General features: G+C 45.0%; 1 protein-coding gene across 2 annotated transcripts in view; it reads right to left on the bottom strand.

The window, feature by feature from the left end:
* Positions 1 to 1,483: 1,483 nt before the first annotated feature.
* The window catches only part of tsn (translin), a 34,079-nt gene continuing 9,908 nt past the window's right edge, over positions 1,484 to 25,654 (bottom strand). For both annotated transcript variants that reach the window (XM_072260952.1, XM_072260953.1), the window contains exons 3-6: positions 19,498 to 19,594; positions 13,870 to 13,985; positions 8,317 to 8,396; positions 1,484 to 2,090 (exon numbers count right to left, since the gene is read on the bottom strand). In XM_072260952.1, coding sequence (XP_072117053.1) covers positions 1,848 to 2,090; positions 8,317 to 8,396; positions 13,870 to 13,985; positions 19,498 to 19,594 — 536 coding nt within the window. In that variant the 3' untranslated portion in view covers positions 1,484 to 1,847. The remainder of the gene's footprint in view (positions 2,091 to 8,316; positions 8,397 to 13,869; positions 13,986 to 19,497; positions 19,595 to 25,654) is intronic.

The following is a 25,654-nucleotide window of genomic DNA, read 5'->3' as shown; positions in this document are numbered from 1 at the left end:
CTCCTCAAAGAACTCTATCAGGCTTGTTAGACACGATCTGCCATTCACAAAGCCATGCTGACTGTCCCTGATCAGACCATGATTCTCTAAATGCCTATAGATCCTATCTCTAAGAATCTTTTCCAACAGCTTTCCCACCACAGACGTAAGGCTCACTGGTCTATAATTACCCGGACTATCCCTACTACCTTTTTTGAACAAGAGGACAACATTCACCTCCCTCTAATCCTCCGGTACCATTCCCGTGGACAACGAGGACATAAAGATCCTAGCCAGAGGCTCAGCAATCTCTTCCCTCGCCTCGTGGAGCAGCCTGGGGAATATTCCATCAGGCCCTGGGGACTTATCCATCCTAATGTATTTTAACAATTCCAACACCTCCTCTCCCTTAATATCTACATGCTCCAGAACATCAACCTCACTCATATTGTCCTCACCATCATCAAGTTCCCTCTCATTGGTGAATACCGAAGAGAAGTATTCATTGAGGACCTCGCTTACTTCCACAGCCTCCAGGCACACCTTCCCACCTTTATCTCTAATCGGTCCTACCTTCACTCCTGTCATCCTTTTGTTCTTCACATAATTGAAGAATGTCTTGGGGTTTTCCTTTACTCTACTCGCCAAGGCCTTCTCATGCCCCCTTCTTGCTCTTCTCAGCCCCTTCTTAAGCTCCTTTCTTGCTTCCCTATATTCCTCAATGGACCCATCTGATCCTTGCTTCCTAAACCTCATGTATGCTGCCTTCTTCCACCTGACTAGATTTTCCACCTCACTTGTCACCCATGGTTCCTTCACCCTACCATTCTTTATCTTCCTCACCAGAACAAATTTATCCCTAACATCTTGCAAAAGATCTCTAAAACATTGACCACATGTCCTTAGTACATTTCCCTGCAAAAACATTGTCCCAATTCACACCCGCAAGTGCTAGCCTTATAGCCTCATAATTTGCCCTTCCCCAATTAAAAATTTTCCTGTCCTGATTCTATCCTTTTCCATGATAATACTGAAGGCCAGAGAGCCTTCAGCATTATGGCTAAAGAAACTCCTCCCCATCTCTGTTTAAAGAGTCTCTTAAACATCAATAATGTATCAGCTTCTAACATCTCTGGCAGCTATACGCACCTACCACTCTGAGTAAAACAGAAGTGTTGAGGGGGGGATGATAAATTTTAGCCATGATCGAATGGCAGAGCAGACATGGTGGGCCAAATGGCTTAATTCTGCTCCTATCTCTTGTGGTCTTTGATGTTTCATGGATGAAAGAAAAATGGAGTGCTATGAGGGAGAGAAGGGTTAGATTCATCTTGAAGTAGGTTAAAAGGTTAGCACAACATCGTGGGCTGAAGGGCCGGCACTGTGCCATAATGTTCTACATTCTATTCATCCAGGACTCCCCACCCTCTCAATCCATACTCTGGCAGAGGAACGAGCTCATGCTGTGCCGTATCATTCAATGAAATTCTGACACCAACTCCCTTCAAGATGAGACCCATGTGCATGCAGGAATATTTGGCTTTTATTTTGTTTACAGTTATCAAAAGGCAAACCGACAAGTAAATGGCTGTGCACAAACGTGGTGATGAGTGCTGGATTATGTTGTAAATCAGCACAAGAGCTCAGCTCAGCACCCACAGAATAGCGCTGCACAAATCAGCATAATACTGATATCATTGAAGGAAGTTACAGCTCTTTAAACTCCAGATCCCAAAATGATTTCACTTTACCATAAGCCACAATCAAGATCAAAAAGAATACATCACCATTTTTCATCAAAAACACCATCAACCGGTAACTTCCTTCCTTCCCAGCAAATAGGTGAATCCTCAAGCCCACAACGGAAGTTACTTTCCCGCACCTGTGCCCCCGCTGGGCTCATCCCCTTTCCCCAGCCCACGTATCGACAGATCGTACACCACTTCTTCTATCTTCTTCACGTCATACTTTAGGCCATCATAGCGCTTCCGCAGGGAGTCATTCTTCAGGTTGAGCAGGCGGAAACCAGAATCCAGCTCGTTGATAAAGGAAGAGATGCGGAGGGGACGGGAGTAGTCACCAGCGGTGACGCTGTTTAGAGCGAGCCTTGACTGTGTGCAAAGGCCAGGAAAATGAATGGGAAATGCAGAGTTACTACAGTCAGTTCCACTTCGGTCTTAGCTTCTTACTTCACAGTTAGGGTTAGCCATCATATTTCCCCCACAGACCTCAGTACACCAACACAGTTCGCCCTCCTCTCCTAATTCCCTTCTCTCAAAAGTAGTTATGTAGATTCAACAAGGTTTTGTCTGTTCGCTGTTGTTTGTGTTGTAATTGTGGGGTGCCCTGAGCCTATATAGCAATAAATAAAGTCACCACTGTTTCTGTGCCTCCGAACACTGTGAGGAGCGGCTCTTTCATAATCTGGTGCAGTTTCACAAGGAACTATCAGAAATTATCATAGTTTCTACGAAAGATAATTTCTATCATAGTATTTCCTGAGTAGGAGATGGCGAGCAGTGGATGCAGCAAGATGAGCAGTTCTGAAGGGCGATCAGTAAGTGAGAATGGAAGAGAAAGGCTAAATAAAGTGAGAAACAGAATGACTGGAAAATAGAGAAGGGGGACAAAAAGGAGGGAAGGAATGGGGTAAAATGGTAAATAATTTTGGGCCCCTTGTCTTTAAAAAAAAGGACATTCTGGCATTGGAGACAGTCCAAAGAACACTCACAATAATGATCCTAGAAATGAAAGGATAACTTAAGAGAAGTGTTTGATGGCTGTAGGTATGTACTCACTGGAGTTTAGAAGAATGAGGGGAGATCTCATTGAAACCTATCGAACATTGGAAGGGCTAGATAGAGTGGATGTGGAGAGGATGTTTCCTATAGTTGTGGGGGGGGGGGGGGTGTCTAGGACCAGGACCAGAGGGCACAGCCTCAGAATACAAGGAACACACATAAAAGTTGCTGGTGAACGCAGCAGGCCAGGCAACATCTCTAGGAAGAGGGACAGTTGACGTTTCAGGCCAAGACCCTTCGTCACAACTAACTGGAAGAAGAGCTAGTAAGAGATTTGAAAGTGGGAGGGGGAGATCCAAAACGATAGGAGAAGGCAGGAGGGGGAGGGATGGAGCCAAGAGCTGGATAGTTGATTGGCAAAAGGGATATGAGAGGATCATGGGACAGGAGGCCTAGGGAGAAAGAAAAGGGGGAGGGGTGAAACCCAGAGGATGGGCAAGGGGTATAGTCAGAGGGACAGAGGGAGAAAAAGGAGAGAGAGAAAAAGAATGTGTGTATATAAATAAATAACAGATGGGGTACGAGGGGGAGGTGGGGCATTAGCGGAAGCTAGAGAAGTCAATGTTCATGCCATCAGGTTGGAGGCTACCCAGACGGAATATAAGGTGTTGTTCCTCCAACCTGAGTGTGGCTTCATCTTTACAGTAGAGGAGGCCGTGGATAGACATATCAGAATGGGAATGGGACGTGGAATTAAAATGTGTGGCCACTGGGAGATCCGCTTTCTCTGGCGGACAGAGCGTAGGTGTTCAGCAAAACGATCTCCCAGTCTGCGTCGGGTCTCGCCAATATATAGAAGGCACCGGACGCAGTATATCACCCCAGCCGACTCACAGGTAAAGTGTTGCCTCACCTGGAAGGACTGTCTGGGGCCCTGAATGGTGGTAAGGGAGGAAGTGTAAGGGCACGTGTAGCACTTGTTCCGCTTACAAGGATAAGTGCCAAGAGGGAGATCAGTAGGGAGGGATGGGGGGGGACAAGTGGACAAGGGAGTCGCATAGGGAGTGATCCCTGCAGAAAGCAGAGGCGGGGGAGGGAAAGATGTGCTTAGTGGTGGAAACCCGTTGGAGGTGGCGGAAGTTACGGAGAATTATATGTTGGACCCGGAGGCTGGTGGGGTGGTAGGTGAGGACAAGGGGAACCCTATTCCTAGAGGGGTGGTGAGAAAATGGAGAGAAAGCAGGATCTTCCAGTGGCCACACATTTTAATTCCACATCCCATTCCCATTCTGATATGTCTATCTGCGGCCTCCTCTAATGTAAAGATGAAGCCACACTTAGGTTGGAAGAACAACACCTTATATTCCGTCTGGGTAGCCTCCAACCTGATGGCATGAACATTGACTTCTCTAACTTCCGCTAATGCCCCACCTCCCCCTTGTACCCCATCCTTTATTTATTTATATACACACATTCTTTTTCTTTCTCTCCTTTTTCTCCCTCTGTCCCCCTCACTATACCCCTTGCCCATCCTCTGGTTTTTCCCCCCCTCCACCTTTTCTTTCTCCTGTCCCATGATCCTCTCATATCCCTTTTGCTAATCACCTGTCCAGCTCTTGGCTCCATCCCTCCCCCTCCTGTCTTCTCCTATCATTTCAGATCTCCCCCTCCCCCTCCCACTTTCAAATCTCTTACTAACTCTTCCTTCAGTTAGTCCTGACGAAGGGTCTCGGCCTGAAACGCCGACTGTACCTCTTCCTAGAGATGCTGCCTGGCCTGCTGCGTTCATGTATGTTGCTTGAAATTCCAGCATCTGCAGATTTCCTCGTGTTTGCATTCAGAATACAAGGACATCGCTTTAGAACAGATAAGGAGGAATTTCTTTAGGTAGAGGGTGGTGAATCTGTGGAATTCATTCCCACAGACAGCTGTAAAGGCTAAATCATTAGGTATAGTGAAAGCGGGGGTTGATATTAAGGGTCTCAAGGGTTACGTGGAGAAGGCAGAAGAATGGGATTGAGGGGGATAATAAATCAGCCATGATGGCATGAGGAAGTAGACTGGAACTGAATTGAATTGACTTTATTGCCTACATCCTTCACATATGTGAGTAAAAATCTTTACGGTGCATCTGCATTGCAACGTAACATAATATTCAGCCCACGGATGGGCTGAATTGCCTAATTCTGCTCCCTTGTGTTATGACGCAAACACGAGGAAATCTGCAGATGCTGGAAATTCAAGCAACACACACAAAAAATGCTGTGAACGCAGCAGTCCAGGCAGCATCTATTGGAAGAGGTACAGTCGACGTTTCGGGCTGAGACCCTTCGTCAGGACTAATCTCTTCTTTCAGTTAGTGCTGATGAAGGGTCTTGGCCCGAAACGTCGACTGTACCTCTTCCTATAGATGCTGCCTGGCCTGCTGCGTTCACCAGCAACTTTGATGTGCGTTGATTGTGTTATGATCTCAAATGGGGAAACACAGGGGAAATAGAGACTGGGAAGGTGAATGAGTGGGATGGGGAACGTGGAACATTAATTTAATTTTTTTTTAAGTGATGCAGTGTGGCTACACTTATCGAACCACACTGCCTAGTAGCCCCTGATTAACCCTAACCGAATCACAGACAATTTACAATGACCAATTAATCTACCCAGTACGCCTGTGGAAGGAAGCTGGAGCACGGGGGCAAAACCCAGTTATTCCACAGGAAGGATGTACAGAGTCCTTACAAAACAGCGCCAGAATTGAACTCCAAACTCCGGAACACCCCAAGCTCTAATAGCGTCGTGCCAACCACTACGCTACCACACTGCTGTTATATGGAACAGTACAGCATAACCACAGGCATTCATCCCACAATGTCTCTATAGAAGCAGGAACAGGGATACATCATGAAGGAGGAAAACGAGACAGCAGTAGTGGAGGGAACAAGGGGGAAAAGAGGACACAGGGAGGGTGGGACATGCCATTCGCTTTTTTAGAAAATACACCAACCTGCATTTACATTGGAAAGAAGCAATCCAAGATCTCGTTCAATAGCCTTAGCAACAACAAATGCTTAACCATATATTAGGACAAGAACCCAAACACAGGGTCAAACAGGTTGGCTTAAGGAGTGAGAAAGGGAGAACTCTAGGGAGGGAAATTGAGGGCTTGAGACCTGGGCAGCTGAAGGCATGATCACCAGTGATGGAGCAATTAAATGCCAAAGAAACCAGAACTCAAGGAGCTCAAAGATCGTGGGGGGTAGCAAGGACTGAAGATCACAGAGTTAGGGAACAAGAGTCAGTATAGTTAGCGGGTATAATGGTTTACATGTACTGGGGGACAGTGAAAACCCTTGTTATGTATGCCATCCGTTACATCAGTGCACTGAGGCTGTACAAGGGGCATGCGGGCCCAGCGGTTTGCACCATGCTTTAAAGCGCCACCAGCCTGGGTTCTTCCCCACTGCATTCCATAGGGAGTTTGTATGTTATCCCTGTGGGATTCCTTCAGATGATCCAAAGGTGTAAGGGTCAGGTGTAAGGTGTAAGTTATGTGTTGATGCTGGAAGCATGACGACACCTGTGGGCTGATCCCAGCACATCCTGAAACTGTGTGGGTCATTTCAATTTGCATGTCATACAGCCATATAAAATACAGCATAGAAACAGGTCCTTTGGCCCATCTAGTCCATGCCAAAACCACCTGAATGCAGAATATAGTGTTACAGTTACAGAGAAAGTGCAGAGGAGGCAGACAATAACATGCATGGCAATAATGAGAGAGATTGCAAGTTCAAGAATCCATCTTATCATATTAAGGCCCATAATAAAAGCTGTCTTTGCGCCTGTTAATATAAAAATGACAGTTGGCATTATGTGCACCTTTTACCATTTATATAAAAGGCTTTGATTATATAACCAAGGTAGACTTTGCTGATGTCACAAAGATAGGTTGGGAAGTAAGTTGTGAAGGAGGCAGCATAGGGATATGAACCAGTTAAGTGAGTGGGCAAATATCTGGCCAATAGTACGTACATTATGAAAAGGTGAAAAAGTAATTAAAGCATGCTGAAAGATGACAGAGTATTTACATAAAGGGACCAAGGTATCGTGTGTGAATCATGGAAGGCTATGCAGATACCACAAGTAATTAGCTAACAGAATGTTACTGTTTATTGTCAAGGGAATTGAATTCAAAAGTAGGGATGTTGTACCTCAGTTACAGGGGGCTCTGCGTGAAGTATTAAGGAAAGGTGTTTATTGTCTGAAAGCAGTTCAGACGCTCACTTACTGATGTCAGGATTGGGTGGGATGCCTTATACAGACAGGTTGGTGTTCAGAAGGATGAGAAGGAACTGCATTGATACATGAGATCCCCAGGTGGATGCAAAGTTAAAGTTTCACCTTGTGGGAGGATACTGAATCATAGGTACACTGTTTAAAAACATGGGGTCACTACTTGAAGGGAATGAGGTTTAAAAAAAAATGTTCTCCCAAGGTATTATGTGCAAGTCTTTAGAACTCTTAACTCCTCAAAGGCTGATGTAAGCAAAATGTGGATCTATTTTTCGTGCAGAAGAAGACAGGTTGTTGAGTAGTGTGGAAAGGTTACCACAGGAAAATGGAAAAGTGGGGTTCATTAGTCAGAATTATACAGCACGGAAATGGGTCCTTAGCCCAAATACTGACCAAGATGCCCCATCCAAGCGAGTATTTAGCCCACAACCTTCTGAACTTTGAGGTTATAATCAAGTCAACCACAATCTTAAATGTTAGAGCAAGCGTGAGGGGCTGAATAGCCTATTCCTGCTCCTAGAATTATGTTTGTGGCATTAAAAACTAAAATTCAAGATACTGAAATACAAATGTAAAATGCTGGAAACATTCAGGGATGAGTTGTAGGCCATAATTTAACCGAAGGTCAAGCTGATATACCCACAGAAAAAGGTAGGGGTAGGGTGGCACAATAGCATAATGCTGTTAGAGCATCAGCTACCCAGGATCAATTCCACTACTGTCTATAAGGAGTTTGCAAGTTCTCCCTATGACTGCGAGGGTTTCCTCCCACATTCCAAAGATGTACAGGTTAGTCAGTTAATTGGTCACATGGGCAGAAAGGCTCACTGGGTCGGAAGGGCCTGTTACTGGGCTGTATCTCTAAATATATCAAAATAAAATAAAGCTAATGAGCAGGTTGGAAGCTGTGTACTATTCAAAAGATTCATGCAGAAAATGAATGAGGAGCAAAATGATCTACTACAGCCCGTCAGTGAGCGGCATGAATGTGCACTCTCACGCACTGAGTTATTCAGCAGCTGAGTCACTCTTTATGTTGTAGCACTTAGCGGAATGCTATTACCACACTAGCAATCCATTCTCGCCACTGCCCGTAATGAGTTTGTACGATTTCCCCATGACCATGTGAGTTTCCAGTTTCCTCCACATCCCTAGCCACAGATGTATGAATAGGGGTAACAAGTTGTGGACTGCTCTGTTGCCGCCGGAAGCACGGTGACAGTCGCAAGGTGCCTAGTACAATTACACTGTATGTCCATGTACACGTGACAAGCAAAGCTAATCTCTTTATCTGTAAGTATCTTACCAGTTCATTAGCTAGAATCAAGAGTCCTGAAAGGTAATCCTCAATATCGAGATGGAAGCCTTTATCTCGGTGCACTTCAACTGCAAATAGATAAAATATCATTGTCCATTTATTGTCAATTTAACAGAATAAGGGGGGATCTCACTCTGAATATTGAAAGGCCTAGGTAGAGTGGACATGGAGAGAATGTTTCCTATGGTGGGAGAGTTTAAAAATCAGAATATAAAAATATCCCTTTAGAGCAGAGATGACAGGGAATTTACTTAGCCAGATTGTGGTGAATCTTTGGAATTGATTGCTACTGACAGCTATGGAGACCAAGACATTGGGCGTATTTAAACCAGAGGACAATATGTCAGGAATGGGTGTCAAAAATTATCGGGATCCTTTGGAGAATGAGGTGGAGAAGGGAAAATAAATCAGCCATGATGGAATGGCTGAGCAGCCAGACTAGCCAAATGGCCTAATTCTGCTCCTAGAATATCGAATGGTCTGAACGTCACCGATTTTGTGAGAACACAAGATCAGAGAGCAATTTTACTAATCTCTTCCCACTGCTCATTGTCCTGCAAATGCTCTTCTTTTCAAGTCATTTAAATTCAGATATTTAAACTTGAACTCCAGGTGAGGTGGCAAGTGAGCAGAGATGCCACCTTTCAAAGTTCAACGTAAATTCATTATCAAAGTACATATATGTCACCATATATAACCCTGAGAATCACTTGCTTGCAGTAAATACAAAGAAACACAATAGGATAAATGAAAGCCTGCACACAAGACAGAGAAACAACTTATGTGCAAAAGAGAACATGCTGCACAAATACAAAAAGAAAAATAATATTAACAATAAATAACCAATAAATATTAAAGACAGGAGATGGTGTCCTTCAAAGTAAGTCCATAAGTTGTGGGACAGTTCACTGCTGGTGTGAGTGAAGTTATCCCCTTTGGTTCAAGAGCCTGATAACTGCTACTCCTGAAACTGGTGGTGTGGTAAGACATTAAGCTTCTGTTGGCTTTGTCATGTGGAGACTAATAATGGCACTTCTAAAGTACTTCAGTGGCTAAAAAAAAGTGCTTTTGGGAGGTTATGAAAAGAAATAGAAGCTTTTTTAATGCTCACATTTTTGTTTGTTCTGCAAATGATCTTAAAACTCCTGACAAAAAGAGAAACCCTTGCCGCAGAGGAGGAACTTGTTTCACCCAGAGGATGAGTGGAATCAGGAAAGTGCTGCTTAAGGGATTGTGGAGGCAGACACTATCTCAAAATTTGAGAAGTATCCAGGCAAGTATTTGAATTGACAAGGCATGGAATGCTACAGGTCAAATACAGGTAGGTGGGATGGGCAATTGACATGGTGGGCCAAAGGGCCTATTGCTGTAGGCTCCATAACCATTTCATTTGCTCCATAACCATTTCATTGTTTTCTGAGGGCAGGTTGCTGTAGGCTCTGTAACCATTTCATTGTTTCTGAGGGCAGGTTGCTGTAGGCTCTGTAACCATTTCATTGTTTTCTGAGGGCAGGTTGCTGTAGGCTCCGTAACCATTTCATTGTTTCTGAGGGCAGGTTGCTGTCGGCTCTGTAACCATTTCATTGTTTTCTGTAGCCATTTCATTTGCTCCATAACCATTTCATTGTTTTCTGAGGGCAGGTTGAGCAAGCTTTGGCTTTTCCCTTCGGAGTAAAGGAGGATTAGAAGTGATTTGACAGACGCATAGAATTTGATAAGAGGCATAGATTGAGTCAGATAACCAGAGACTTTATACCAAACATAAATGGCTAATACAAGGGGAAATAAATTTTCAGGTGACTGTAGGAAAGTTTGAGGGGGGATGTTGTAGTGTAGTCAATTTCTCAGTAATATTTGAGCAATATTATAAATATTGTTCATTTACATAATTCATTACAGGTTATATGCAAGAAGTATGTGAATGGCATACGTCATTATGCCACCACGTCATATGGGAGTGATCACTAAAGAAAAACTAAGTAGACATGTTATCCCAGGCTCCCAAGTTTTTCCTTCAGTTAATTTCTGGGGTTACAGAACATAACAGTGCCGGTAATTTTAAAATGAACCTGAGATGGAAGTTGCAGTGTTGCACATTTTTCTCCTTCGGAAAGGGAGAGAGATGTTCAAGTTTTTAAAAAGTAAGGGAGAAAACAAGACAAAATTAACAAGCAACATGTATGGCTAAAGGTAATAATAAAGTTTAAGAAGGCATTAATTGCTGGCTTTATTGGAGAAATCAATGCATTCAATTGCATAACAAACAACTGGATGACATATTCAGCATATTTTGAAGCAAATGAAATAGTTAATAAAAACCATGTGTCAGTGTTGCTGACTGCAATAGGTGGAAAAGCATACAGCCTACTTAAAAATTTGACTGCTACAACCAAACCAGTCAAACTGATCTTTGCTGAGATTGTGAAAGTAATGCAGGAACATCTAGAATCAAAACCATTGTTGATTGCAGAATGCTTTAGGTTTCATAAGAATCAAAAAGAACGTTGAAGAAGTTGCTTAAGCAATGTCAGTTTAGTGAAGGGAGATCACTTAGTTTGTAGAATCTTACAAGAAAACATTCAAAAATGGCTCCTAACTGAAGCACAACTCACACTTAAAAAAGCAGCTGAAATTGCTGCATCAATGGAAACAGCAGCCAATTGAATTGCAGTCAGGAATGAAAGTGAGCACTAACCAAATTGCAATGTCTACACAGAAACCTGCCTGGGTGAACAGATTGTTTTACCGTTGTGGCAGGGGCTCACATATGTAGATCAAACCAATGCAGGCTTAAAGGCAAAACTTGCAGAAAATACAACCATGTAGAGAGTATGTCGGGCAGACAAAAATAAATGAACTGCACAGGGAAGAGAAAAAGAAAATCAAGTTGCAGTTTCAAAAAGAGCACTAATCTGCAAGCTGTTGATGAAAAATCTGGTAACAATGAGAGTGACAACAGGACTGAAAAGCCATGAGATTTACAATGTGAAAACGAGAGAAGCATTCTGGCTTACTTCAGAAGTAAACGGCAAATTAAAATGGAATTGGACACTGGCTCAGCTATTTCAGTCATTCCACAAAATGAGTTTGAATGACATTTCAAAGATACTGAACTAAAGCCTACAGATATCTGACTAAGAACTTATACTGGAGAAAAGATCATTCCTGTGTGGATGATATTTGTAACAGTGAAATACAACAACCAACAAGCCATATTGTATTTGTGTGTGGTCAAAACAGGAGAGCCGACAGTATGAGGGCATGATTGGCTGAGACAACTAGAACTTGATTGGAGGTCTAGCCACCGTTTGCGTGCCACATCCCCTGCAATAGTCAACTGAAAGCAAATTCAGAAAGGTATTAGATGATGCCACAGCAGTGTTCAAGGATGGCATTGGGAAACTCAAACCTATCAAGGCTAAGAGAGTGTTAAATGAAAAAGTCACACCCAAGTTTTACAAAGTCCATCTGGTTCCTTGTACCATCCGTGATAAAGTAGCCACTGAGCTAGATAGCATGGAGGCTGAAGGAATTGTTTACAAGGTTGAGTGGAGCCCATGGGAAATGCCAATGGTCCCAGTAGCCAAGAAAGATAGATTTGTCAGGATCTGTGGTGATTTTAAGGTCACCATCAACCCAGTACTAAAAGTAGATCTATACCCTCTACCCAGGATAGAGAATACCTTTGCAAACCTTTCAGCAAAACACTTCATCGAAGTGGACTTAGTTGAGGCCCTACCTACAGATGGAGATGGAAGACGGGTCCAAAGTGTTTCTCACCATCAACGCTCACAAAGGGCTTTATTGCTACAACAGGCTTATTCTGGAGTATCACCTGCACTGGTACTCTGGCAGGAAGCTATGGACCAGGTGCAGCAAGGCTGCCCAGTCACTCAGTGTTACCTGATGATATCATTGTTCTGGTCAGGATGATAAGGAACATCTCCAAAATCTCACGAGTGTTAGAAAAATGACAAGGTTATGGGCTCAGAGCACGATGCAATAAGTGTGAATTCTTTAAACCAAGTATCACTTAGTGAGGTCACAAATGTGCTGAGAAAATTCAAGCAGTGGTGGATGCCCAAAGGCCAAAGAACGTGTCACAGATGCAGTCAATCACTATAACCGGTTCTGCCAAACCTGGCTACTGTGCTCCACCCCTTGAACTTATTACTACGGATTGTGAAGGAACAGCAACAGACAAAACAGTATGAGATGGCTTTCCAAAAGGCAAAAGAAATGGTGATGTCAGAACCTGTACTCACACATTATGGTCCATATTGTCTAGTGAAGCTTCACTGTGACACCTCATCTCATGATTTAGGTGCAGTCACATCAGGTGTTATATGTGATGGAAGTGAACACCCTATCGACTTTGCATCACGTTCCCTTATCACTGCAGAGAACAATTACGCACAGATTGACAGAGGCGCCTTGAGTCTGGTTTGGGGTGTGAAATATTTCAACCAGTACTTGTATGGCAGAGACTTTACCCTCATCACTGACCATAGTGGTTGTCCCATTATAGAAAGGATGTTGGGGCTTTGGAGAAGGTGAGAAAAGGTTCACCAGGATGCTGCCTGGTTTAGAGAGCATGTGCTATCACGAGAGGCTGGATAAACTTGGATTGTTTTGTCTGGACACTCTGGACCCAAGAACACTACCTGACTGCTTTATTTTTATACTACTTACTTAATTTAACTACATATATGTGCACGCACGCACACATATACACACACACAGTTATACATTTACAGGTTTTTTCCCTTTTCTGTTATTAAGTATTACATTGTATTGCTGCTGCACAGACAACAAATCTCACAACATATGCCAGTGATATTAAACTTGATCCTGATTCTGGAGCAGTGGAGGCTGAGGGGAGATCTGACAGTGGTTCACAGATTATGAGGGACATGGATAGAGTAGACGGGAGTATTTGTTTCCCAGGGTGAAATATCTAATACTAGAGCGCATGCATTGAAGGTGAGAGGGGATGGGTTCAAAGGGGATGTGAGGGATGTTTTTTTCACTCAGAGAGTGGAAAGTGCTGCCCAGTATGGTACTGTCCTATCAGAAATCTGATGGCACTGGGGAAGAAGCTGTTCCCAAAATGTTGAGTGCGTATCTTCAGGCTCCTGTATGGTAGCAATGAGAAGCAGGCAAGTCCTGGGTGATGGGGATCCTTAATGATGATGTCGCCATTAAGGTGACTAGAGGAAATAAGGTGATATTGGGGGATGTTAGAGGTAGATTTTTAATACACAGAGAGTGGTGGGTGTGTGTAATGTGTTGCCAGGAGTGGTGGTAGAGGCAGATACATTAAGGATATTTAAGTATCTGTTAATGAATGGAGGACTATGTGGGAAGGAATGATCGGATTGATCTTGGAATTGGTTGAAAGGCTGGCACAACATCGTGAGTTGTGCCTGTACAGTGCCGTACTGTTCTATGTTCTGATCCTCCTTCTACAGGCCACCACTTAAATAGAAGACAGGTGTTACAGGCACACAAGAAAAGTGACGGCACAGGTACATAACATACTTCCCAGTATTTCTGCAACACCTTCCCGCGTCACCAAGGTCTCTGACTCCAGGTACACCACAAACGCAGCCAGGAAGATCAGACGCTGCAGGACAAACCTCCAATGCTCATTGAACCTGAATAAAGATACTCAGAGTCAAACACAAGTTTGGGTCTCACTACAATGCATTTCAATACAATGCTTAACAATGACTTTATACAAAAATTCCAGAGATAGCAACACACACAAAATTCTGCAGGAACTCAGCAGGCCAGGAAGCATTTATGGAAAAAGAGTAAACAGTCAAAGTTTTGGGCTGAGATCCTTCTTCAAGACTGGAAAAAAAAAGGAGAAGTCAAGAGTAAGAAGATGGGGGGAGGGGAGGAAAAAGTACAAGGTGGCAGGTGATAGGTGAAACTGGGGGGGGGGGGCAGGTGGTGAAGTAAAGAGCTGGAAAGTTGTTTGGTGAAAGAGCCAAAGGGCTGGAGAAGGGGGAATCTGACAGGAGAGGACAAAAGACCATAGAAGAGAGAGAAGTGGGTGGAGCACCAGAGGGAGGTGATGGGCAGGTAAGGAGATAAGGTGAGAGAGGGAAACAGGGCTGGGGAATAGTGAAGGACGTGGGGGCATAATCTGAAGTTTGAGAAATCAATATTCTTGCCTCACACATCTCCTTTAATGTTTTCCATTCTCACCTTAAATCCATGTCCTCTAGTATTTGACATTTCTACCCTGAGAAAAAGATTCTGTGTCTACCCTATCAGTGTTCTCATAATTCTATAAACGTCTGTCAGGGTCCCTTGTAGCCTCGAATTTGGTGCAACTTCAATTTTAAATCTATGGAGACCCAACACACCAGCTGTCATGTTCCAGTGTGTAACTATTTTCCAAAGACCCAGCCAATATCTACCTATTTCTACACCATCTACCACTACTATCGGGCAGTGAGCCTTGGGTCCTACACCACCAGGTTGAGGAACAGTTATTACTCTTCAACCATCAGGCTCCTGAACCAGCGTGGATAACTTCACTCAGCCCAACACTGAACAGATTCCACAACCCATGGACTCACTTTCAAGGACTGTAAACTCATGTTCTCAGTGCTATTTATTTATCTTTTACTCTTAATATTTGCCTTCTTTTGCACACTGGTTGTTTATCAGTCTTTGTTTATATATAGTTTATCATAAATTCTATCATATTTCTTAACTTTCCTGTGTATAGTGACATATGTATTTTGAAAATAAATTTTCCTTTACTTTGACCTGCATAGTTTCATTTAATCAATCACAGGAACCAGGTGTCACTAAAACAGCAGTAATTATTGCCCATTGTTAATAGCCCTGGAAACAAGGGATTCGTTGGCCTATTTTGCAGGAGAGTCAAGAGTCAATCTTACTACGGTTCCAGAATTATACTTCAGCCAAACTGAGAGCAGATATCCTTCCCTCAAGGATATCAGTGAACCAGGTTAAACTGGTCAGATTGAAATAATCTATCAATTGTTTTGCATTCCTTACATTATCTTTAGGCTATGCTAGTTTCAGCCCTTAGACCATAAAACAGAAGCAGTTTGGCCATCTGGCCCATTGAACCTGCTCCACCATTCCATCATGACTGATTTATATCCCTCTCAACTCCATTCTGCTGCCTTCTCCCCCTAACCTTTCTGATCAAGAACCTATCAACTTCTGCTTTAAATATACCCAAAGACTTGGCCTCACAGCCGTCTGTAGCAATGAATTCCACAGATTCACCACCCTCTGGCTAAAGAGATTCTGTTCTAAAAGGACATCCTTACACTCTGAGGCTGTGCCCTCTGGTCCTAGAGTACCTCACTATTGGAAACATCCTCTCCACATCCACTGTCTTAGGTATTTCAATATTTGATAGATTTAATGAGATAACCCTCTCATTCTTCAAAACTCCAGTTAGTATGTACAGCCCCAGAGACATCAAACGCTCCTCAAATGTTAATCCTTTCATCCTCCCCCGGGGGGAAGGGGGGGAGGGGGGAGGGGGGAGGGAGGGGAGAGGAAGGAGAGGAGGGTGAGGGAGTGGAGGCAGTAGGGAGGGGGTTAGTAGGGAAGGGGAGGGGTGAGGATGAGGAAGGGGGAGGAGGGGAGAGTGGAAGGGGAGGAGGAGGGAGAGAGAGGGGGGAGAGAGAGGGGGGAGAGAGAGGGGGGAGAGAGAGGGGGGAGAGGGAGGGGGGAGAGGGAGGGGGGAGAGGGAGGGGGGAGAGGGAGGGGGGAGGGGGAGGGGGAGGGGGAGGGGGAGGGGGAGGGGGAGGGGGAGGGGGAGGGGGAGGAGGGGGAAGGGGGAGGGGGAGGAGGGGGAAGGGGGAGGGGGAGGGGGAGGAGGGGGAAGGGGGAGGGGGAGGAGGGGGAAGGGGGAGGGGGAGGAGGGGGAAGGGGGAGGGGGAGGAGGGGGAAGGGGGAGGGGGAGGAGGGGGAAGGGGGAGGGGGAGGAGGGGGAAGGGGGAGGGGGAGGAGGGGGAAGGGGAGGAGGGGGAAGGGGAGGAGGGGGAAGGGGAGAAGGGGGAAGGGGGAGAAGGGGGAAGGGGGAGGAGGGGAAGGGGGAGGAGGGGGAAGGGGGAGGAGGGGGAAGGGGAGGAGGGGGGAGGGGGAGGAGGGGGAGGAGGGGGAAGGGGAGGGGGAGGGGGGGGAGGGGGAGGAGGGGGAAGGGGGAGGAGGGGGAAGGGGGAGGAGGGGGAAGGGGGAGGAGGGGGAAGGGGGAGGGGGAGGAGGGGGGAAGGGGGAGGGGGAGGAGGGGGGAAGGGGGAGGGGGAGGAGGGGGGAAGGGGGAGGGGGAGGAGGGGGGAAGGGGGAGGGGGAGGAGGGGGGAAGGGGGGAGGGGGAGGAGGGGGGAAGGGGGAGGGGGAGGGGGAGGGGGAGGGGGAGGGGGAGGGGGAGGGGGAGGGGGAGGGGGAGGGGGGGAAGGGGAGGAGGGGGAGGAGAGGGAGGAGGGGGAGGAGGGGGGAAGGGGGAGGGGGAGGAGGGGGGAAGGGGGAGGGGGAGGAGGGGGGAAGGGGGAGGGGGAGGAGGGGGGAAGGGGGAGGGGGAGGAGGGGGGAAGGGGGAGGGGGAGGAGGGGGGAAGGGGGAGGGGGAGGAGGGGGGAAGGGGGAGGGGGGAGGGGGAAGGGGGAGGGGGGAGGGGGAAGGGGAGGGGGAAGGGGGAAGGGGGAGGGGGAGGAGGGGGGAAGGGGGAGGGGGAGGGGGGAAGGGGAGGAGGGGGGAAGGGGAGGAGGGGGGAGGGGGAGGAGGAGGGAAGGGGAGGAGGAGGGAAGGGGAGGAGGAGGGAAGGGGAGGAGGAGGGAAGGGGAGGAGAGGAGGGAAGGGGAGGGGGAGGAGGGGAGGGGAGGGGGAGGAGGGGAGGGGAGGGGGAGGAGGGGAGGGGAGGGGGAGGAGGGGAGGAGGGGGAGAGGAGGGTGGGGGAGGAGGGAAAGGGAGGAGGGAAAGGGAGGAGGGAAAGGGAGGAGGGAAAGGGAGGAGGGAAGGGGAGGAGGGAAGGGGAGGAGGGAAGGGGAGGAGGGAAGGGGAGGAGGGAAGGGGAGGAGGGAAGGGGAGGAGGGAAGGGGAGGAGGGAAGGGGAGGAGGGAAGGGGAGGAGGGAAGGGGAGGAGGGAAGGGGAGGAGGGAAGGGAGGAGGGAAGGGGAGGAGGAAGTGCGGGGGAGTAGGGGGAGGGGCAGGAGGGAGGAGAGGAGGGGGATAGAGAGAGAATGAGAATGAATGAGAATATGAATGAATTGCAGGGAAATAAGGTGAGAAGGGTTAAATGGGATTTTGTGTTATCAAATGGGCTGAATGGCATTCTTCTGTGCCATAATTAAATATGATGTCATTCAAACCTCAAGAGCAAGTAGAATTGAATGAACAGACAGCTATTCTAAATGGAGTTTAAAATGCCTTTAATCCCAGTGCATCACTGCCGAAACTTTCAAACCAATTGTTAATCTGTGTTTAGATATTGCTGGAGGGCAGTATGGTAGTACCGCTGTTAGTGCAAGGCTTTACAGTACTAGCCAAACGATTAGAGTTCAATTCCCACTGCTTCCTTGTAAGGAATTTGTACCTTGTGTGTTTCCTCACACATTGGAAAGACATACCGGTTAGGGTTAGTAAATTATGGGCATGCCATGTTGGCACCGGAAGCATTTGTGAGCAGCCCTAGCACATCCCTGTTGTAAGCAGTGACTTGGCCTCCACAGCTATCTGTAGCAATAAATTTCACAGATTCACCACCCACACGCTAAAAAATATTCCTCTTCATCTCTGCTGTAAATGGACGTCCCTGTATTCTGAAACTATGCCCTCTGGTCCTATTGTTGGTAACAGTCGTCTTGGGTCAGAGCTGGATTCCGTCCTCTTCAGAGACTGCAGAATGAAAGTAGCATAGCGGACACTCCCAGTGCAGTACTGAGGGCATTTTGCACTGCCAAGAATGCCATTAAGCAAGGCTCCATCCACTCACTTAGGTGGAAACATCAAAATCTCATGGTAATATTTCAACAATCAAGTAATTATCCTCGGCATCTTGTTCACTCAATTAACATCATCAAGACAGATTTTCTATTCATTATCACATTTCTGTGTGGGCTCTTGCTGAGTGAAAAGAAAGATTAGCTTTATTTGTCACGTGTAAATCAAAACATACAGTGAAATGTGTTGTTTGCATCAAATCAAATCAGCAAGGATTGGGCTGGGAAAATTCTACACCTGTGCTTCCAGTTGAAACACAGCACGCCCAGAGTACTAACCTGTACGCATTTGGAATATGGGAGGGAACCAAACATCTGGAGGAAACACACATGGTCACAGGGAGAACTTAGAGACAGTGGCGGGAATCGAATTAACTGCTATGTTACTATGCTCTGTACTTCTACAACAGTGATTACAGTTCAAATGTGCTTCATGGGTTATAAAGTGTTTTGGGACAGCAAAACAAATCGCAAGCTTTCTTTTTAATTTACATATATACTCAGGGGCCACTTTATAGGATACAACTGCTCGTTAATGCAAATATCTAATCAGGCAATTATGTGGGAGCAACTCAATGCATAAAAGCATGCAAAACATCAAAATGGGGAAGAACTGTGATCCAAATGACATTGACCGTTGAATGATTGTTGGTGCCAGATGGGGTGATTTGAGTATCTCAGAAACTGCTGATATCCTGCTGATTTCATGCACAAGTCTCTAGAGTTTATACGGAATGGTACGAATGACAAAAAAACATCCAGGAGTGGCAGTTCTGTGGGCAAAAATGCCTTGTTAATGAGAGAAGTCAGAGGAGAATGGCCAGACTGGTTCAAGATGACAGGAAGGCAACAGTAACTCATAACTGTGCGTTATAACAGTGGTGTACAGACGAGCGTCTCTGAACGCACAACCTGCTGAACCATGCAGTGGATGGACTACAGCAGCAGGAGACCTCAAACACACACTCAGTGGCCACTCTATTAGGTACAGGAGGTAACTAATAAAGTAGGCACTGAGTGTATATACATCCACTGAGACATTCCACACAAAACTCCAATATTTTGTGGTGCTTAATGGATTTTAACCTCAGTATTGTCCCCTGTATTTTCTTTTAAGTTGCTGATGGGTGGACTATTCCTCTCTTTTTAAGTTTTCATTTTTGCCACTAACCTGTAGTATTGGTCCGCAGGGAACTTTGTTTTCAGCTCTGCCAGATGTGTTTTCACGGTGTCAAAATGTTTTCGTGCTTTTTGACATTTGTTTGGTACTAAAGAGAGAAAAATAATCAATGATTTGGATGAATACAAGCTATTATTATTAATGGGTTCCATCAGGTAAAAAATGTGAAGTCCATTGTCAAGAGTCCTGTCCAATGTTTAAACCTCACCTAATATTTAGCAAAGCAAACAAGATGATAATTAGCACAAAATTGCTGTGAGATCCATTGATTAGCTGCTCTGTTTCTGGATTACTACAGTGATTTGACATTAACATCGTCTGTAGAAAGACTTGGGGACATTTTGTGGATTGGATAAATACCCATGTCAACTGGAAGCTACAGTACAGAAATAGACTATTCAGACCATGTAGGCATTTATGTCCTACATGGTCTGTAGGGAATGAGGAAAGGTGCAGCTGACTCATTTCGTTTCCTCGCGGCCCAGTAGCCAAGCATGAACTTGAATATAGGGCTGCCAACTGTCCCGTATCTGCCGGGGCATCCCGTATATTGGGCTAAATTGGTTTGTCCTATACGGGACCGCCCTTGTCCCGCATTTCCCCCGCTAAGGTAGAGCGTTCCTATGAAACCTTTCGCGCCGAAATGGCGTGAAGCAAAGAGCAATTACCATTAATTTATATGGGAAAAATTTTTCAGTGTTCGCAGACCCAAAAAATAACCTAACAAATCATACCAAATAACACATACAACCAAAAATAAATAACACTAACATATAGTAAAAGCAGGAATGATATGATAAATACACAGCCTAATAAAGTAGAAATAATGTATGTACAGTATAATTGGGAAGATGAAGGCAAAACCGATTTGTGGGGGAAAAATCAGCACGTACACGCATGTGCACATCATGTACGCACACATCACGCATGCGCACACAGGTGTTCGTGCAAGGCTTCATGGTCATGGTAGTCTTTCCTGGGGTAAAGTGTCCCGGGATTTGACTGCTACTTTTGTCCCTTATTTGGGAGTGAGAAAGTTGGCAACCCTAACTGTAAAAGACATGTTGAGGTGAGTTTAACCCTACTTGAACACCCCCCCGCCCCCCCTCCGGTCAGCCGGTCCACAAGAATATTGTCAATATTAAACCAGTCCGTGGTGCAAAAAAGGTTGGGGACTCCTGTCCTATGTGAATCTGCTCCCAATCTCCCAGAGCTACCTCTTTCTAGCACAACTTTCTTGTACTGTGGAGAGTATTCAGGCTGGTTATATCACGAGGCATCATGCACAGGATCAGAAAAAGCTGCAAAACTGCAGAGAGTTGTAAACTGAGCCAGCTCCATCATGGGCACTAGCTTCCCCGCCATTGAGGACATCTTCAAAAGGTAGTGCCTCAGGAAGTTCTGCATCCATCATTAAGGACCCTCACCACCCGGGACATGCCCTCCTCATTACTACCATTGGGGAGGTTGAGAGGGGATCTCACTGAATATTGAAAGGCCGAGGTAGACTAGATAGAGTGGATGTGGAGGCTGAAGTTCTTCCCCTCCACCGGCAGATTTCTGAACAATCCATGAACCCATGATCACTATCTCACTATTCCTCTTTATTTATTTGTACCTCAGTCACTTTTATGTCTTGCAATGCACTGTTGTCACAAAACAACACAGTTCATGACAAATATCAGTGAGAATAAATTGGATTCTGACTCTTTTTTCCCCTCTTATCCTTTAGATGCCTCAATACTACTTATCATAGAGTAGCCATTCACACTCCTCTCTGTGTCACTTAGTCGTTTCTGGTCATGAGGTACAATAACAGCCAAGTCCTGTTTTCCAGGAAGTAAGACACATTAAATTGCAGTGACTGGATCTGGCACTGTCCACACTGTTCTCATGCAATGTGCTCCTTATCTCTCTGGCTCCACTTTAGGGTATTGCGAAATATTGTCCCACAGGGTAAGAAGCAACACAACTGGAGTGGTACTCTTTTCAGTTTTGGTTCTACACCACTTGACAGAGATGTACAAGTGATAATAGCCATAGATTTAATGGATAGCAAGAGACTTTGTTTCCCCAGAGGAGAAACAGCTAATACCGGGGCACATTATTTTAAGGTGAAAGTATAGGGGGATGTCAGAGGTAAGTTTTTTTAAAACAGAGTGTAATGAGTACGTGGAACATCCTACCAGGGATGGTGGTAGAGGCAGATACATTAGGGGCATTTAAGAAACTCTTACAAATGAATGATAGAGAAAAAAAATGGAGGGCCATGTAAGAAGCAAGAGTTAGATTGATCTTGGAATAGGTTTAAAGGTTGGTACAACATCATGGGCAGAAGGGCCTGTACTGTGCTGCAGTGTTCTATGTTCTATTCCTAGTAATGCAATTAGGGAAGTCCTGCCTCTCTACATTGTAAAAATAGGCACCCGATTTCAGTCTTAACTGCTGAAGATGAAAGATTTTTCACCTGGTGTTTCTTTGCTGTAATAGAACATAGAACATAGAACATGAAATTATCCAGGCCTTTTCTGTAAATTAATTCATAGCTGTAAAAATTCAAGATTCAGATTTATTTATCACATAGAACCATAGAACCATAGAAACTACAGCACAGAAACAGGCCCTTTGGCCCTTCTTGGCTGTGCCAAACCATTTTCTGCCTAGTCCCACTGACCTGCACACGGACCATATCCCTCCATACACCTCCCATCCATGTATCTGTCCAATTTATTCTTAAATGTTAAAAAAGAACCCGCATTTACCACCTCGTCTGGCAGCTCATTCCATACTCCCACAACTCTCTGTGTGAAGAAGCCCCCTCTAATGTTCCCTTTAAACTTTTCCCCCCTCACCCTTAACCCATGTCCTCTGGTTTTTTTCTCCCCTTGCCTCAGTGGAAAAAGCCTGCTTGCATTCACTCTATCTATACCCATCATAATTTTATATACCTCTATCAAATCTCCCCTCATTCTTCTACGCTCCAGGGAATAAAGTCCTAACCTATTCAACCTATTTAACTGAGTTTCTCAAGTCCCGGCAACATCCTTGTAAACCTTCTCTGCACTCTTTCAACCTTATTTATATCCTTCCTGTAATTTGATGACCAAAACTGAAAACAATACTCCAGATTCGGCCTCACCAATGCCTTATACAACCTCATCATAACATTCCAGCTCTTATACTCAATACTTTGATTAATAAAGGCCAATGTACCAAAAGCTCTCTTTACGACCCTATCTACCTGTGATGATACTTTTAGGGAATTTTGTATCTGTATTCCCAGATCCCTCTGTTCCACTGCACTCCTCAGTGCCTTACCATTAACCCTGTATGTCCTACGTTGGTTTGTCCTTCCAACGTGCAATACCTCACACTTGTCAGTATTAAACTCCATCTGCCATTTTTCAGCCCATTTTTCCAGCTGGTCCAAGTCCCTCTGCAGGCTCTGAAAACCTTCCTCACTGTCTACTACACCTCCAATCTTTGTATCATCAGCAAACTTGCTGATCCAATTTACCACATTATCATCCAGATCATTGATATAGATGACAAATAACAATGGACCCAGCACTGATCCCTGTGGCACACCACTAGTCACAGGCCTCCACTCAGAGAAGCAATTCTCAACCACCACTCTCTGGCTTCTTCCAACAAGCCAATGTCTAATCCAATTTACCACCTCTCCATGTATACCTAGCGACTGAATTTTCCTAACTAACCTCCCAAGCGGGACCTTGTCAAAGGCCTTACTGAAGTCCATGTAGACAATATCCACTGCCTTCCCTTCATCCACTTTCCCGGTAACCTCCTCGAAAAACTCCAACAGATTGGTCAAACATGACCTACCATGCACAAAGCCATGTTGACTCTCCCTAATAAGCCCCTGCCTATCCAAATGCTTGTAGATTCTGTATATTAGTACTCCCTCCAATAACTTACCTACTACTGACGTTAAACTCACCGGCCTATAATTTCCCGGATTACTTTTCGATCCTTTTTTAAACAACGGAACAACATGAGCCACTCTCCAATCCTCCGGCACTTCACCCGTGGACAGCGACATTTTAAATATTTCTGCCAGGGCCCCCGCAATTTCAACACTAGTCTCCTTCAAGGTCCGAGGGAACACTCTGTCAGGTCCCGGGGATTTATCCACTTTAATTTTCCTCAAGACAGCAAGCACCTCCTCCTTTTCAATCTGTACAGTTTGCATGGTCTCACTACTTGATTCCCTCAATTCCATAGATTTCATGCCAGCTTCCTTAGTAAATACAGACGCAAAAAACCTATTTAAGATCTCCCCCATTTCCTTTGGTTCTCCACAAAGCCGACCACTCTGATCTTCAAGAGGACCAATTTTATCCCTTACAATCCTTCTGCTCTTAATATACTTGTAAAAGCTCTTTGGATTATCCTTCACTTTGACTGCCAAGGCAACCTCATGTCTTCTTTTTGCCCTCCTGATTTCTTTCTTAAGTATTTTCTTGCACTTCTTATACTCCTCAAGCACCTGATTTACCCCCTGTTTCCTATACATTTCATACAACTCCCTCTTCTTCTTTATCAGAGTTGCAATATCCCTTGAGAACCAAGGTTCCTTATTCCTATTCAATTTGCCTTTAATCCTGACAGGAACATACAAACTCTGCACTCTCAAAATTTCCCCTTTGAAGGCTTCCCACCTACCAATCACATCTTTGCCAGAGAACAACCTGTCCCAATCCATGCTTTTTAGATCCTTTCTCATTTCTTCATGTACATTGGAACATACAGTGAAAAGCATGGTTTGTGTTGACAACCAACACAGCCAATATTGTGCCTGGGACAGTCTGCAAGTGTCGTCACAATGTTGAGCAGGACACAACAAGCAACAAAGCAAGCCCCTTTTCTCCCTTCACTACACATACACACTCCTCCAGTTAGGCTTTAGGGACAGGGATGTGGGGGAATTATAGTTCAGCTCAAAGTCTAATCCGTTTGCAATGGTTAAGTAGCACGAATTATGGAATAGAAAGTCATTGGCATATCTGTCCCAACTTCTTTGTTCTATTCCTCCAGCTGTGTTTTTTTATAATTGAAAGAGCAAGTGAAGACAGATTAGAAGTACAAGAAGAAATGCAGATTGAGTACCCCTTATCTGAAATTCCAAAATCCAGAAACAAACTGAAAATTGAAGGTAGTTGTGAATATTCAGCAGCCTGGTTGCAGGAAATTAAGAGAAGACACAACATTAAATTTTTAATGAATTGTTCTGATAAAGCATCTGCTGATGACGAAGCAGTGAGTTTGCCCAGATCATCGCTGATAAAAATCTAACACAATGAATGGCCGTATCAGTATGTGTGATGAACATGCGTAAGGCAAAGACTGCTTACCGGCAGCACATAAACTCAGAGTCGGAAATTATGGTGATCCCAAGCTAACTCATTATACATTCCAAAATCCAAAATCCAAAATACTTCTGGACCCAAGCATTTCGGATAAGGGGTACTCAACCTGTATGCAGCAAGTCAGACAAGAGAAAATAGGAAAAGCAAGCAGAATAGAAAATAAAAATACAGGTGCAACATGCACAAATGCTGGAGGAACTCAATGGGTCAGTTGGCATCTATGACAGTTCACATATTGTAATTAGGCTGTAGCTAAATTCACACTTGACGGAAGATGCCTGCAGCAGTCAGCAAGTGTCTCTCAAACGCTCAGTCATAAGACAGAGGAGCAGAATTAGGCCATTCAGCCCATCGGGTCTGCTCCACCATTTCATTATGTTTGATTTATTATCCCTTTGAACCATATTCTCTTGCATTCTCCCCATAACCTTTGACACACTTATAAATCACTTTCCACTTTAAATATATCCAATGACTTGACCTCCACAGCCATCTGTCACCGTGAATTCCACAGATTCATCACCCTCTGGCTAAAGAAATTCCTCCTCATCTCTATTCTGAGGCTGTGCCCTCTGGTCCTAGACTCATCCACTGTAGAAAATACCTTCTCCACATCCTCTCATCTAGCCCTTTCAATATTCAATAGGTGTCAGCCTCCCCCTATTCCTCTAAACTGGGGCGCTACAGTAGTGCAGTACTGTAGTTAGTGTGATGCTATTACAGCTCCGGGCTTCAAGTGTTCAGAGTTCAATTCCAGC

This window comes from Mobula birostris, chromosome 6 (genome assembly GCF_030028105.1).
Source record: "Mobula birostris isolate sMobBir1 chromosome 6, sMobBir1.hap1, whole genome shotgun sequence".
In the NCBI taxonomy this organism is placed as follows: domain Eukaryota; kingdom Metazoa; phylum Chordata; class Chondrichthyes; order Myliobatiformes; family Myliobatidae; genus Mobula; species Mobula birostris.
Note: the sequence above shows the minus strand (reverse complement) of the source record. Positions and strands in the feature narration are given on the sequence as shown.